Source organism: Lactuca virosa, chromosome 7, assembly GCF_052849685.1.
Source record: "Lactuca virosa cultivar CGN04683 chromosome 7, Lactuca_virosa_CGN04683_v6, whole genome shotgun sequence".
NCBI lineage: Eukaryota > Viridiplantae > Streptophyta > Magnoliopsida > Asterales > Asteraceae > Lactuca > Lactuca virosa.
In genome coordinates this window covers 104,722,786-104,739,557 of record NC_136432.1, presented here as the reverse complement: position 1 = coordinate 104,739,557, position 16,772 = coordinate 104,722,786, and the positions used below count along the sequence as shown (strand labels likewise).

The following is a 16,772-nucleotide window of genomic DNA, read 5'->3' as shown; positions in this document are numbered from 1 at the left end:
TGTGGAACGTTGCTACCAAAGTAGGTAAGAGAATATGGAGTCAATCCAATTCCAATTGAGTTTTAGATATAAATGGAATATATTTACACGATATACTTCTAAAATAAGTTTATATATATTAACTTGCAGTTGCACCCATTAAGCATATCCATAAGAAAAAGAAGGAATGGGAAGAAGGAAAAGAAGTTCTAAAATTAGTATGTGATGAAATAGACAAGTTGGAGCTCCCTGATGCTCATCCTCGCTATTACACAAACCCGATTCTTGAGGCTGCACGTCAAAACGCTTATGAGGTTGTTGATGAGATTTTAATGAGATCCCCTGAAGCAATTCGGTATAAAGATAAAAGTGGGTATGACATCATCCAGTTAGCAGTAATACACCGTTCAGAAAAAATCTACAACCTTATCAATATCATTGGGGAGCGTAGGAGTGTTTATAGAATGATCGAAGATTCTTCTAAGAATAATATGTTGCACTTGGCTGGAAGATTAGCTCCGTCGCATAAACTAAAGCTGAGAACTGGTGCAGCATTACAACTACAAAGAGAGCTTCAATGGCGTGAGGTACATCCTTAATGAATTGTAGCATTTTATTTCTTGTTGTATGGTGCATAAACCAGCTGAATTAATCCTATACAGGAAGTGGAGAAGCTCGTGTTTCCATCATATATTACTAGAGAGAATATTTTTATGGTGTCACCTGATATGGTGTTCACAAAGGAACATGCGAACTTGGTAAAGGAGGGAGAAAAGTGGATGAAAGCCGTAGCAGAATCATGCAGCATCACTGCAGCACTAATTACCACAATTGTATTTGCAGCTGCAATTACGGTACCAGGTGGAAGCGATCAAACTACAGGCACACCATTGTTTACAGGCCACATTGCGTTCACATTCTTTGCTTTATCAGACGCCATCTCCCTATTTGCATCAAGTACGTCATTACTAATGTTCTTGTCGATACTCACTGGACGTTTTTCTGAGCAAGATTTTCTAGTCAGTTTGCCAAGACGATTGATTATTGGTCTTTGTACCTTGATGTTGTCTACAACTACCATGATAGCGGCCTTCGGCGCGACCTTGTATCTGGTATTTTGTCATAGAGAAACATGGAATCTTGCTTTAACATGTGTATTAGCTTCTGTTCCAATTGCTTCGTTTGGTACTCTTCAAATTCCCCTCATAGTAGATCTGTTTCGGTCGACATACGTACGCACATTTGGAAAGCCAAGCAACCACAATAACATTAGATTTAATCCGGACCACATTCGCTTATTTTTCGGTAAGTGAAATGAATATGCATCTTCAAACCAACAAAGATATAGAGGGTGTTCAAGTGAAGTCAAAGCATAATATCGTGTCGAACCTCACATAGGAGACCCAAGATGACTTGTAGAGCAATTCCATTGATGAAATCCTCATAAGGATGGAGAAGAAAGTTATGAAACATGTAAATTTCGATCTGTAACTCTATTATGTTGGTACTTTGAGATTCATAATAGTTGTAACTTAATTAAGTGTACAGTTCATTGCCATTGTAGGTTAACGCTTCATTGGTAAAGAGGTTTTTGGATGGGGTTATATATGAATCCTTGCATTAGTGGAGGGTGCAATGTATTTAAATGTTTAAAGATACTAAGTGTGCGTGTGGTAATGAGAAATAGCATTGAAGTAGAGTATGAAAATGGCGAGAGATAATAAGGTAGAGAAAGAGAATTGATTTCACTCTTTGGTACAACTAAGAATTAACCATAAGAATGTACATGAAAATCAATTCTCTTGTTTGATTGGAGTATTCAATGAAATCAAAATGAATTTTTAGCATGTTTATACTTCTCAAAAACAATCTTTTACAATTATGTTAATTGATGTTTTTATATTTTATTTAAATTTTATAAAATCCATCTCACAAACTGAAAATACCTTGGTTAAATATAATTTTATATCTGAATATTTACATATATATTTTTAAAAACACCCATCTCGCAAGCAGATAATAAAGGAATTCGCCATTTGTGTAATCACCAACATTCAAGTAACCAAAATGGAAGTGCAAATATGAAATAAAACTTTCATAATGGAATAAGACGACACAAAAGATCTAAGCAACATAGAAATCCTAAACTTTCACATAAACTAATTAAAATCTTGATATCCAAACACATATACTAAAGAACAATGTAACAAAAAGTTGACACAAATGAAAAATTACAATTTGTTAATATTTGTGTCATAAGGTGCGCATACGAGTTGATGAATGTCTCTGCAATCAGAAAACTTTTCTCTATTGGTGGGTACGGCCTTACAACAGCTGCTCGAATGCATATGGTTGGACATTTGTTTTGAAATACCACATACGTTATCCTCATCATCCATTATATTGTCTTGGTTCTTTCTTTTTAAGTTTTGGTGTAGGCTTCTAACTAGACGTTTTGATACTCTAAATACTGTTAATGATATTGAACCACATGTCAATCAAGATAAGAAATTATAGTAATCATATATGTAATATGTTATAGCTAGCTGTACATATCTCTTATGTTAGGAAACAAAATCATATGGGTTTTTCTTACATACTTTGTAGCTGTAATTTCTCCTCAATTGTAGCTGCTGTAATAGTAATTATACTACTCCCATCAATAAGAAAAATTAAGTTTCTTCTCATTTACATGGTATCAAAGTAGTAACTCCTCATACCTACATCTTCCCAATGAACCCACCAAACCTCTCACTCTCATCTCCTTCCAAAACTCTCTCAAACTAACTCCAACGAATTACCTTGCCTGGAAGACCATAATTGAATTCATGCTCTTTGGCTTTGACCTCTACAAGCTCATAGATGGCTCCCATCCTTCCCTTCCTCACACCATCATAGTCAATTCCAAGACAAAACCTAACCCTGCTTATTCAACTTGCGTTCGCCAAGATAAGCTCCTATTTGGTGCGATCGTTGGCACCCCCTCTCCTACTCTGGTTCCCCTCATCTCCCAATCCAAAACCTCTCATGATGCATGGAATATTCAGTCCTCAGCATACGCCGAACCATCTCGTAGTCACATCCATCAGATCAAATATCATCTTCGTCACATCACAAAAAGACCAACTCAATCTATCACTGATTACAAGCAACCCATCAAAACTTATACCGATGAACTCTCACGTCTTGGAAATCCCTTAGATCATGAAGACATCATTGAAAAAATTCTTGAAGGCCTCCAATATGATGTCTACAAGCCCATGGTTGATGCTATTAATGTGAGAGATACCTCTATTTGCATTTGAAGAACTTCACAAGAAACTTATAAACCTGAACTCACCATTAAAAATTAGTCATCTCCCATCTCATCCCTCCCAGCAAGTACACATGCCATGACCACCCGTTCAACCTATCCTAATAGCCTTCAATCTCATCCCTCAACACGTTCTTTAACCCGTTCCAATGACTTGCTACCAACACCATAATCTGGATCAATATTATGTACCCGAGCATCTCGACAGTTCCTTGATAATTGCCAATGGTGTCGTACCTACCTCACCATTATGTATCGGGTCATTATGCTTCTTAATGACCTGTTTTCAAACATATTTTTCCACATATCCAATTGCCTTCTACCCAAAACACAACCAGTCAATCTTATACCAACCCCAAAGTTGCTTAGGCTCAAGTTGCCACCACAACTTTTACGCCTTCTTCATCATGCCACGTGGAAAGTGGAGCTTCGCATCATGTTTTGATGCCATATATGGTTCCCATGGCAATTCGTGGAATAAACCACTCCGCATTCGATACACAATCCTAAAGCTATGCTTGTTTTTCAACATGATTCATTATAAAACCTATTGATCCTGAGGTGTTAGATTCATGGGAAAGTGATATCATCTTGACGTTATGCTAGCTCGACATGTATTTCCCACATATATAGAAATTTTGGAATTGAAACGTGATTCTATCACCATACCTATTTTCAAGTGAGAATCGGTTAACAACCAACAAGGCGTTAAAGTTGACAATGATGGTTTTATAGCTCTTAACCTTTCCACAAACGGCTATGTATTGAAACCATTTATTATAGCTAAACAATCTACCCAAGTATTTTATGTTGTGGACGAGAAAGAGTATGATCAATTTGCTTAGCTACCCCCATTTTCTATAAGCTTTCCATCTCCAAACGCTGATGTTGATGACACTACTTACTTATTGTAGTGACATAGTATAACTCTCGTATTTTGGCGAGTAAAAGAAGTTATTCAATATGAAACACCAAAGTGACTATAAATTTGTAGTGACATAGTATAACCGATCTATATTTTAAAACCCGATACTTGAACAGTAAAATAAATTTATATTTGTTTTAATAAAAAACACTATTTACCAAAATCACACCTAAAAACAAGGGCATAAAATGAGCACTAAAAATTAGAGGACCGAAACCAAACTTCAAAAGATAATTCTATATACAAATTTAATTTCGTGCAAAGTTATGATATATATTAAAATTTTAAAGAAAATAATGCATCTGAAATATATTATTAAACCGCTCATGAAAGTGGAATTTATCAGCCTTTTGCATCATTTAATCTAAGCCGTAAAAATACGTCACACGTCCAATCTCGTGATACTTTTGATAAATAGGCACAAATTGTAAATTCTTATCATTAACATGTGGGCTGGGGGGAGTGAAAATGTAAATAAATTCATCCCCATAATAAACGAAACCAATGTTGTCTTCAAATCCATAAATGAAAACAATAATAGATCGATTGAGCATCGGTCTGCACACTCGATTCATCAAATCCATGAATGTTTCAGGTGCATTGGTGAGCCCCAAACTGCATCACCACGAACTTGTAATGACCATAGCGAGTCCAGAATGTTGTCTTCTCCACATCCTCCTCTGTAACCCTCATCTGATGATACATTGACCTCAAATCGATCTTGGAGAACCAAGATGCACCCTGCAATTGATCAAAAAGATCATCAATCCGAGGAAGTGGGTAACGGTTCTTCACCGTTAACTTGTTCAACTCTCGATAATCAATACAAATGCGGTGAAGTTACGATATATATTAAAATTTTAAAGAAAATAATGCATCTTAAATATATTATTAAACTGCTCATGAGAGTGGAATTTGTCAACCTTTTGCGTCATTTAATATAAGCCGTAAAAATCCTTCATACGTCCAATCTCGTGATAATTTTGATAAATAGGCACAAACTGTAAATTCTTCACATTAACATGTGGATGGGTGGGGGGGAGTGAAAATGTAAATAAATCCATCCTCATAATAAACGAAACGAATATGAAAGTGAATTTGATTGCATTCCATTGAAAGTCAATGCCACTAATTAACCATGTAACTTATTATTGACTAAATTCAATTACCATTTAAAAGTAGTTCACCAAATAAAGGCATCCATCAGCTACCATCAGTATCTACCATTTGAAAAGTACATTTGGCTAACATATTTTGAGATAAAAATTTTGGATATCACGCCATGAAAATTTCATATCCCGCCACAAATTTTGAGGTATAATCAAACCCTACACCATGTTTACACTCCTGACCCCTCCCCTTCTTCTCCGCCGCAGCAACAGACAACTTTGACCACCGCACAGTCGCCTCAAACCCTTCTCCTGTGCCACCACAAAGACTCCACCTCATTGTGTGGATAGCCACTCCGGTGCCTCAAACCCTTCTCCGTTCCTCTTTTTCCCTATCCCCTACATCGTCTCACTAGGTCGACAATTCATTTCCAGTGCAACAAAACTTGTCTAAACGTCCTTCTAGTGATATATTTTGTAAGGTTTATTCATTGGTATATGATTTTTTTTATTTCATTTCATTATTATAGATTTGATGAAATGTGTTATTGACATCATTATGCAGTTACCCTATTTTAGTTATCTTCTTTTTGGAAATTTTACTAGAAAAGTCTACATAAGGTATTGTAGAATATTTGGTTCAAAAGATTGAACCTGTAGTTGTTGTTTATCATTGCCCAATCACATCTTTAGTAATAAACATTTATGACAACCCATATATCTAGTAACATTATACGACATGATTCATGTACAATCAACATGTCTCTGTTTTTTTATTTGTGTTACCGTTATTGCTTTTCAATTATTTTTAGGAAATTTTAGTAAACATATTACCAGAAAATGTCCATGTTGGAGGCAACAAGAAACAAGGTCGGGTACTAGGGACACACATCCACATATAAAGAATATAATCAATTAACAATCCATCATCTCCTAACTCTTTTACATGCTTAAAGTTTTCATAATTACTGATATCTTACTTCATAACCTGCATTTTGTGAATAAGATTTGCTTCATTTCTTCACAACTAATCATGGATCGATGCTTTAGTGCCTGAATTTTAGTTAAAATTTTGGAAATTGTGGATGTATATATGCATGTATAGATTCATGGAATCATATACTAATGCTGATTTAAATGAAAATACCTCAAAATAGGAAGTTTGAAGGAAAAAAATTAGAAATTCTTTGATGTAAATATGTATGTATAGACTCATGAAAATACTGTAGTTAGTTGCTCTTATATGCTAATTTTTGATAGTTTTGCAGAAAAAAAAAATAATAACAATCCTGTGCTCCTGTGATATCAAATGAAGCTGGTAACCTACAAGATGAAGTTGACACTATAATTCATTGGCCGTGGATTGCAATTGTTCTCACCAAGGTACATCTTTATTATCCTTTACTTTTTTTATCTACCTTATATATACATTAACTTAAAATGGAAGAATCTTCTAGATGCCCTTTTTCTAACTCAAAATATCTTCATTATCCTTTACTCATAAGATATTACTTAATTTGTTTGTAGTATGATAATATTATTTCTATAAACTAGAACATAAGTCAATTTCTTGTTTATTTTTAGGGCTTTTGCTAGGTATGAAAAAACACATCAACTCCAATTGCATGGATGCTTGCTGAGGTAATTTATCTTATTACTTATCCAACAATTAGATGTTGTAGTTTCATTTTTCTTTTTTATGTTTCCTTTATATCACAATTTCAGTGCAACCAAATTGGCGATTGAGCTGAGTGGGCACTATGTAATGAAATGGATGTTTGATTTTGGGATGAATAGACAATATGGAATACCAAATAGAGTAAGTGTTTATTATTGTTATTATTATTTTTTCATTTTATCAATAGCAAGAAACTATATGTTTTGTTATTAATTAGTTTTAATTTAATATTTCATATACTTTGGTACCCTTTGGAATGAAAAAACTCCCTTACATGAAAAGGAGTTGGTTATGAATATTGGTATGTGGGGCTAAAGAATTTCTGAATAATTATATGAATGATGTTGTCTAAAATGTATATAAGGTTGGTTGTTAATCTTTATAACATCCTACTTTTATTTTAATTATTGCTTGTTAAATTCAACTGGTTTGAAATGTTAGACAAAACGCTGTTTATTTGTTGTGTTTGTTTTTCAGTGAGGATGAAAGGGTAGCTGCCACACTTGATTACGAGACAATCCCACTTCGATGCGATAACAATTTCATTTTTTGAAAATTTTTATGTAGTAAGATATAACCAAATCAATGAGTTTTTTGTAACATTCAAACATGTTTATGTCAATGATTATCATTGTTGGTTATTTAGAATGTCTACATTAACATAACCTGTTCATCAAAACATACTTTTTGTATTAAATATATCTTTTGGATGTAAGTCTCAATTCAGTATATATGTGTCGGTGGTTAATTGGAATGTAGTATGATTTTTTGATGCAAGTCCGAATAGTTATTTTCATAAAAGAAAGTATTATAAAAAACCAGGTTTCTTATAGGACCTGGTTATTTGAAAGGAACTGGTGCCATTTTAGTCATTATATGACTCAATTTAGGATTGGATCCGAGCTCTTATCTCATTGTATGACCCGCTTTTGTTTGGTAGAACTGTGACCTAATCTCCTAATGTAGTATGGTTCGTGGTCTCTAATATACTTATATGTCCGGGTTTCTATAAAAAAACCGCGTGTTTTTAGGATGATAGGACACGGTTTTAAAACCGGGTTTTATTTCTCTTTTCGCATAGGCCTCGCTGGGCACAAGACCCGGTTCAAAACCGGGTTAACTGATTAATTTAACCGGGTCCTATAAGCTTTTTTTTTGTAGTAGTGTGTATATGGTTGGTTTTGAATTTGCAAAATAGTTATGGAATCGAAACCCGTAGCTATTTAGCTGAAGAATATTTTATTTTGTAGTTAAGTAGCTATGGAACATGTTTCCGTAGCAAAATATAAAAAAACAAAAGTTATATTCTTATTTTAGTATAACAATTTCCTTTCCTATTTTTATGACAAACTAGGAATGTTTTAGACGGTGTTTCTTTGTAAACAATGATGTTCAGAAGGAAAACAATTTATTTATTCATTCATGGATGAGGAGGTCATTACTTAAATAAAAACATCAACATGATTTATCGCAGGTGGTAGCTTGTTAGGAGGAACAATAATCATCACTGGATCCAAGAAATGCATATAACCGTCAAACAAAACTTTCGATTTTTTTAACATAATTCCCAATTTTCCCCTCAACTATTTGTTCCCCAATTCATTCATGCTTCAAACAAGTTCGGTTCTAGCCATCAATGTAAGTCTCTTTTTACTCATTAAGTGATGCCCGGATAAACCTGGTGAATGCTAGAAATAGCAACTTGCTTTCATTTATTTGCGTATTATAGCATCATATTTCCGCTTTTCTATATTACAAAATTGTATTTTCATTTTTTTTTCATTTGAAGTCATTGTAATTTGAGAAGGTGCAAGATTAATAGAAAATGTCAGAATTGTCCTTCTCTATTTAAAAGAAATAATGACAGTTTTTTTCACAATATAACTTGCTAATTTGCAAACTTCAATGGCAAGATTAATATGAAACAAAATTAAATCGTGAATACAGTTTAGATTAATATTAATATTTAAATTTTATTTATATATTTATAATCAAAATAAAAGATTGATTACATAAAACTAAGTCAAGTTTGTAATCAAAGTTAAACAAAAGATCTTATGATTGTAATTTGAGATTTGAGAAGCTACAAGATTAATAGAAAAGGGCAGAATTATCCTTTTCTATTAAAAGAAATAATGTCAGTTTTTTTCACTAGATAACTTGGTAATTTGCAAACATTAATATGTAACAAAGTTAAATTGTGAACATAGTTTTGATTATTAATATTTAAATTTGATTCTATATTTATAATCAAAATAAAAGATTGATTACATAAAATAAAGTCGAGTATGTAATCAAAGTCAAACAAAAGATCTTATTATTGTCCTTAGACAAGGTGCAAGCTTAATAGAAAAGGGCTGAATTGGCCTTTTCTATTTAAAAGAAATAATGGCAGAATTGCCCTTTTGTTTATAGTAGAAAAGTATGATTTATGAAATCACCATTACACCAATTATGCTTAAAAATGCAAAAAAAAGGGTTATTTCTGTATGGGAAAAAGGAGAAATATGCCCTTTTCTTTATAATTTATGAAAAAACAAAAGCATATGACGTAACCCAGAAATTGTCACGAGGCTGATTAAGATATGAGCTTCGTTGCTGTTAGTGAGCCCCGATTTGATTATTGTCACACTCATAAACGAGATCGTTAGAGTCTCCCCAGGACTTGCGTCCCAGGAGCGGCCTCCGACGGTCAAGTTAGTATCGATACGAAACATGGTCGGGTCCTTCGAGTGGAAGGAAACCCGATTATATGTAGAGAGAGAGAGAGAGCGAGAGTTGTAACTTCCTTTTGAAGTGTCTTGATAGGTGTATATATAGTATAATCAGATGTACCTTATTTCTTGGGGAGAAAGCTTAACAGCTGGACATGAGAAGGTTGAGGTGACTGATGTACTTTTCGCCTTGGGAAGGACCAAGCCGAAAATGGCCGAACTTCCTAGAACTGACCGAACTGCTTAGAATTGGCCGAACTTTCTAGAACTGTCCGAACTGTCTAGAATTGTCTAGAACCGACCGAACTTCCTTGAACTGGCCTAACTGTGTAGAACTGGCCGAACCATTTCTAACAGGTCGATGATATATACATATCAACAAGTCCCCCAAGTCTGAAGTAGGAGCGAGTCGGTGTCTAGTCCTACTTCGGACTTATAGTAGCATGTATACGCAATCAAATGTCTTCAAGCGCATGTAAACGAGTTTAGAGTTATAACAACTCTGTTTATGTTAACATTTATTCGCTATGACTTCGTATCGTCATGAAGCTTTAGTAAATCGAAGGTGTCGCATATGACTGATGTGTAGAAAAAACTAACGTTGTTCGAATTTCCTTAAAAAGGGATCTGTCCAATAAGTCCCCCAAGTCTGAAGTAGGAGCGATTTGATGTTCGGTCCCGCTTCGCAGTTATACTACAATGAATTATAGCGTGAGTCAGGATTTTGGTTAGTTACGGTGTTAACTATAACTTTCGATTAATTATTAATTATAGAAAGTTACAAACATGTATGTTTGTATTCTATATGGGCCCATTCAGTGTTTACACTTATCCGTTTTTTTAGGACGGACTTCGTTTTGATATGTGTCGTTTACTGTCAATTTGATAAGTATTATTTTGATAGATTTCGTTTCAAAAGTTGTTAATTCGATAAACATTGTTTTCGAGTTTTTTTATGAATGTTGCAAAGCAATAAATTGATGTTGGTTTACACACAATATCAACATTCAGTTTCTATGGATCTTACGAAGCACGGTGTTCGTTTATACATGTATAATTCGTCGATATTCGTCATGTGTTAATTTCGATGATTGCCATTTCGATAAAAGTTGTTTTAGCAATTCTATGACATCGGGTGTAGCCCAATATTATTCAATAGATTTTTCCACTAGTTGCGGTACTAGTCGTTTTTATATTTGTTATCCGATTGTTTTTCGACTAGTTGTGGTACTCGTCGTTTCGATAATTGTTATCTTGGTAAATTTCATTCCAATAAATATGATGTTGGCTTATGCCGTAAGAATCATGGTGGCTTTGGTATAAACCAATGTATTTGGCTACCGAAAGTTAGATGACTTTGGTGATCAAACCATAACAAAAAGTTAGGAGCAATTGATTTATCGTGCGAGGTATACTTTGAAATAATAAAATATCACATTCAAACAATAAAATGTATTGTTGAATCGTACAAAAACGCTATGTTTGTGACAAGTATGTGGTACAATTCACACCTTATCTTTGTCTATTCACATTTTCTTATTATTAACAACATACTAAAAATATGTAAATTGTACCTTACGACACATATCGTGTGATGTAGTTTGGAAGTATGAGGTGCTTTCAGGAAGTAGCTTAACCCGTCTTATGGAAGGTCAGATGCTTCAAATACGAAATCAAAAGTCTCCTGAATGGTGCTAATGAGAGACAAATATATGTGTAGGTGTATATGTAATAGCACCCGTGGAAAGCTTCTTAGGCTGTTGAATCGACAAGGACCAAGTTAAATGATCTCAAGTCAACCAAAATGTATATAAAAAATAGTTGATTTTGTGCATTGTAGAAGTGAGTATGGGGTTTTCTTTTTGTCTTCAATAACACAGGATCTTGGTGACGACATCAAACTTAAAGCTTGGTATGGAGTTGAAACCAGCACATAAAAGCAATGGAAATAAGTTGGTGATGCAGGTAACTTTTTGCAGTTTGGTATCAATCCAAATTGGCGTTTTGTCGAACTGGACAACCGTATGGGTTTAATACCATTGGTGGGATTGAGTATTGAACAAAAATAAACAAAAAAGAATTGGGAAATCGAGTTTTCCTTTGAGGTTGTGATGCAACTAGAAGTTCCACGAATTCTAGAGATACTCTATGAGAGAGTGGTAATTATGGTGGTTTAGTAAGATCAGGTGGTATACCTGGTCTTAACTTATGCGGTCATCTGGTGGGTTGAGAGTCGAGATGCACGTTTTTAATGAAAGTCAACCGTCTGTTAATCTTCTTGCACATCCTGTGATTGTCAAAAGGTTTCGTGTAGGCAAGATTTTCTTTGGAGCATTTTGTCGAGCACTTGGAGTGCATAGCTCATCCTCCCCTTTTGAGACATGTTTTAATAAATTGCTTTAACCTAACAGATATAAATCTGTTCCTTTCACAGACATTTAATAGAAAAAAGATGGAATATGTAAACATGGTAATGGGGAGACCGAAGAATAAAGAAAAGTAGAAGATTTTTTATTATTTATTTATTTATTTATTTTTGAATATCAGAAGAAACACAACAGTCGTTAACATCGACCCATATGTCTGCCTTGGTAGTTAATGATGGATCATAGGTGATAGAACCGAAGCTATCGGGACCATAAATGACCAAATTTAGATACCCGAACCAGACATGACCGAACTGCTATGGTGACGATTTGGCAACGAATTTGGTGATGCAGACCTGTGAATTGACTGGTTCTGCTCTCATTGTTGCCACTGTTTGTCGAAAACTTTGAGTGCATAATCTGGATCATCGTTGTTTGAGATGGCATCTGACTTGCCACTGTTTCATGAATTTTAGCTTTTGAAGCTTTTTGACGAAGAATCATAATTAATCAACCTTCTTCGAATAGTGATCGTATGTAGGTAAATATAGGAAAGCTTCGAGTCATATTCGATACAGGGGCGGAACACGAAAAGTTGTACCGGGGGGCCGAAACTAAATTTTTAAAAGAAGCACTAAAAAAATTTATTCGATTCAACGTCATGGAAATTGCTTGAACCAAGAACCTTGAAAGCTACGTTTATGGTCTTCTGGTCCAGATTTTTGATATGCAGAAAATGTTGGTTGAAAGGGACCACGATTCATATAAGCTTGCCGAACTGTATCTCGTTGATTGATTGGATAATCGTAAATTTGGATACGCAAACTAGGATCTCGTTCTAGTATATTAAGATCAACATCATTCATTTCACTATCAGAAAGTGTTGGTTTTTTGGGTTGATTCGCGGCCCCATGATCACTATCATTAAGAGTATTTGCATCTATAACATTTGGGGCTGGCTCTACCGGTGCTTCAGAAGAACTTTCATGTTTTCTTTTAAAAAATTCATCAAGTGTTGCTTGTTTTTTCGTTTTGGCTTACTCTACATGGCATAATTAATAAATAGTTAACAAATAACTAAAAAATTAATAATATAAAAAATAATAGTTAACATAATATTATTATTATTATTATTATTATTATTATTATTATTATTATTATTATTATAAAAACAAATAATCGGACTTTGTTCTAAAAGCTTTTACTAAACAAACAAAACTTATTTTAAAAAAACTTATTCTAAAAGGTTTTATCAAAAAACAAATAATAGATAATAGTATATTATATAATTAAAAATGATAGCCTTTTAATTTGAGAGCTAATAGTATCAAATAATTAAAAATTATAACATTTTAAATTGACAACTAATACCTATATGTCTCCATTCCCATTAGGTTTCAAACATTAACATATTATAGAGAGAGAAACAAAAACGTCGTTATGATATTATAGAGAGAGAAAGAGAAAGAAAGGAGACTCGAGAGAGAACCAAGAAGCTTACAGGGGGATATAGTCGATAGGAGAGATTGAAGAGTCGCACAGTCTGGTCGGAGATCGATCTATCGGTGGCCGTAGACGCAGAAGTCAGAAAGGGCGTCTGGTAAGCACTCCGGCAACGGCGGTGGCGGCTAGTGTAGCGATTTGTGGTCGGAAACACAGAAGATATCAAGGCAATGTTGGTCGGAGTAACAGAAATCAGCAAGGGCGGTGTCGACCAGAGACCCAATAGGTATGTTTTCCGGCAATGGGTTTTTTCCCGTGCGAACTCAGGCGGTGGATTTTAGGGCGACTCCAGCGGATGAGCACTCTGGCTGTGGGTATGATTTCCGGCAGAAGCAAATTTGATGATCTCTTATCTTGTTAATAATTTAGATGTTAAATTTGTTGTTTGGTTTTCTTTTATAGAGTTTTAGTTTCCTAAAATCAGTATCCTAGTTTTATTAGAAGTGTTATTGATTATTTTCAACAAATTTCTGGCTTCTGTTGGAACTGATTTACGTGCGTAATAATCGAAGATAACCGATTTGTTGATTATTTAATATTCGTTAATTACTTTTATAAATAATTTTTTCAATTACGGAGTATCCTTACTATATATAATACATCGCGGGGGCCAGACGTTAAGAAACTGATAGATCTATTATTATATATATATAACATATGTATTAGAATGCAAAAAATAGGGGGCCATGGCCCCCTGGCCCTCTCTTAGCTCCGCCTCTGATTTGATTCGATCGATGGATGTCACTGATGGTTTGGCATGAATTGTTAGAAGGCGATTTGACAGGTCAAAGATCGATCTTCTTGTATATATATATATATATATATTTTTGCTAATATAAATTGAAAGCAGGGGTGAAATGATTTCAGTAATTCCAAATAAAAAACTATCAGCATCTTCATCTCTGTTTATGATTTGTTTATGATTGGTTCAGGGCAATAGGATAACATGATGCATACTTAAAAATAAACTTTGCTACAAGATGTTCGACACCTGTTCAAACTTTGATAACGGTGCTAAAAAAACTTAGGGACCAAACTAGTAGTTTTAACCAAACCACAGGGACTATTTCAGTAATTTTCCTTTTAACCATTCAACTCAGTGAATAAGAGGAAAATGTCTTTATCATACGTACTTATAAAGCTAGCATTTTTCCTTGAACCTCATGCATTTGAAACCCCCATAAAAATTTGCAAACACCTCATGCATTTGAAACCTCCTATTTTAATGAATACCACTCAAAAGTCTCTTAATAATGATTAACGATTCAAAGGTTTTATAACTTATATAATATATTTAATAAAGAATTAATAGATACTCTACTATAAAAATGTCAATCTTTTCGAGTAGACACACAAATACAAATCACATACAAAATTCACAAAAAAAACAAGTTTAAAGTTTTTTGTGTTGGTTTGAGGGCTTTGAACAATTATTCGAGCCATGTTATTATGTTGAAATTTTTAATTTGTAAGTTTGTTATATACTAATTCTTTTTTGTATTTTCTTGATTTAAGTATTCTTTTAAGAATATCATTGTATGTTGTGGTTGAAATTTTAATGTAAATTAGATTAGATTCATGTTATCGATCATATGTTATGGAAGGTGATATATATAATATTTAATTAACTATTGTATACATGTTTGTATGTTCATGTTGCTTCAAAACAATAATTAATTAAAAATCATGGATATGTCATATTATCCATGTAAGCCTTTTTTAAAATGCAAATTGTCTATCTTATCACTTTATATTTTAGTATATATGTTTAACATTTAATTATAATAATAAGTGTTTTTTAAAAGTTTCTTTCACTTATTAATAATAACAAGGGTTTTAAAATTAATAAGCAACAATTATAAATAATAAAATCAAATTACATGGATATGTCATATTATCCATGTAAGTCTCTTTTGAAATGCAAATTGTCTATCTTATCACTTTATTATTTAGTGTATGTTTCAGATTTTAATAATAATATTAAGTGTTTCTTAAAAGTCTTCTTTAACTTATTATTAATAATAAGTGGTTTATTATTAATGAATAACAATTTTAAATGATAATAACATCAAATTATAAATTACATTTAGCTATAAATAAATTGTATTTTAAATGAACATCATTATTGAAATTCGAAAATGATTGCATAAGTAAAAATATAATTAATCAATAATAATAATTGTTAAAAATAATACTAAATAGATAATTATATTTAATTCTATTAATGAGGAATGTGAGTTGATGTCAATGAATATTATTGTTCAAAATAATTGAGAATATATATATATATATATATATATATATATATATATATATATATATATATATAATTAGTGGAAAAATATTATCTCAAAGTTAATGTCAATAACATAACCATTTTAAACATATATTTTTCAATATTTTAACAATATATTTTTAATCTTCGCTGCGCAACGCGCGGGAATTCGTCTAGTATACTTATAAAGGAAGCATTTTTCCTTTCACCACCTTAATTTGAAACTCCCATGATGCATTATACTCAAACCATATTCATTTGAAACCTCTTATTTGAATGAATACCACTAAAAAGTCTCTTAATAATGATTAACCATTCAAAGATTTTATAACTTATATAATATTTTTAATAAGCAATTAATGGATAGTCTACTACAAAAGACCAATCTCTTTGAGTAGACACACAAATACCAATCACATACAAAATTGACAAAGATAACAAGTCTAAAGGTTTTTATGTTGGTTTGAGGGCTTTGGACCATTTTTCGAGCTATGTTATTATGTTAAAATTTTTAATTTGTAAGTTTGTTATATACTAATTCTTTATTTTATTTTATTTTTCTTGGTTTAAGTATTCTTTTAAAACAATCATTGTATGTTGTGGTTGAAATTTTAATGTAAATTAGATTAGATTCATGTTATCGATCATATGTTATGGAATGTTATATACATAATATTTAATTAAATATTGCATATATATGTGTATGTTTTTGTTGCTTCAAAGCAATAATTAATTAAAAATCATGGATATGACATATTATCCATATTATCCATGTAAGTCTCTTTTAAAATGCAAATTGTCTATCTTATCACTTTATATTTTAATATATGTTTAACATTTTAAGTATAATAATAAGTGTTTTTTAAAAGTTTTCTTTCACTTATTAATAATAGTAAGTGGTTTTAAAATT

The 16,772-nt window shown here is 32.7% G+C and overlaps 1 protein-coding gene across 1 annotated transcript; it reads left to right on the top strand.

Annotated features, from left to right (window-relative positions):
- Nucleotides 1-443: 443 nt before the first annotated feature.
- On the top strand, nt 444-1,292 carry LOC145127011 (ankyrin repeat-containing protein ITN1-like). Its single transcript, XM_079062266.1, has 2 exons — nt 444-566; nt 642-1,292. The coding sequence occupies exons 1-2, from the start codon at nt 444-446 to the stop codon at nt 1,290-1,292; spliced, it is 774 nt and encodes a 257-aa protein (XP_078918392.1).
- The last annotated feature ends 15,480 nt before the right edge of the window (nt 1,293-16,772 follow it).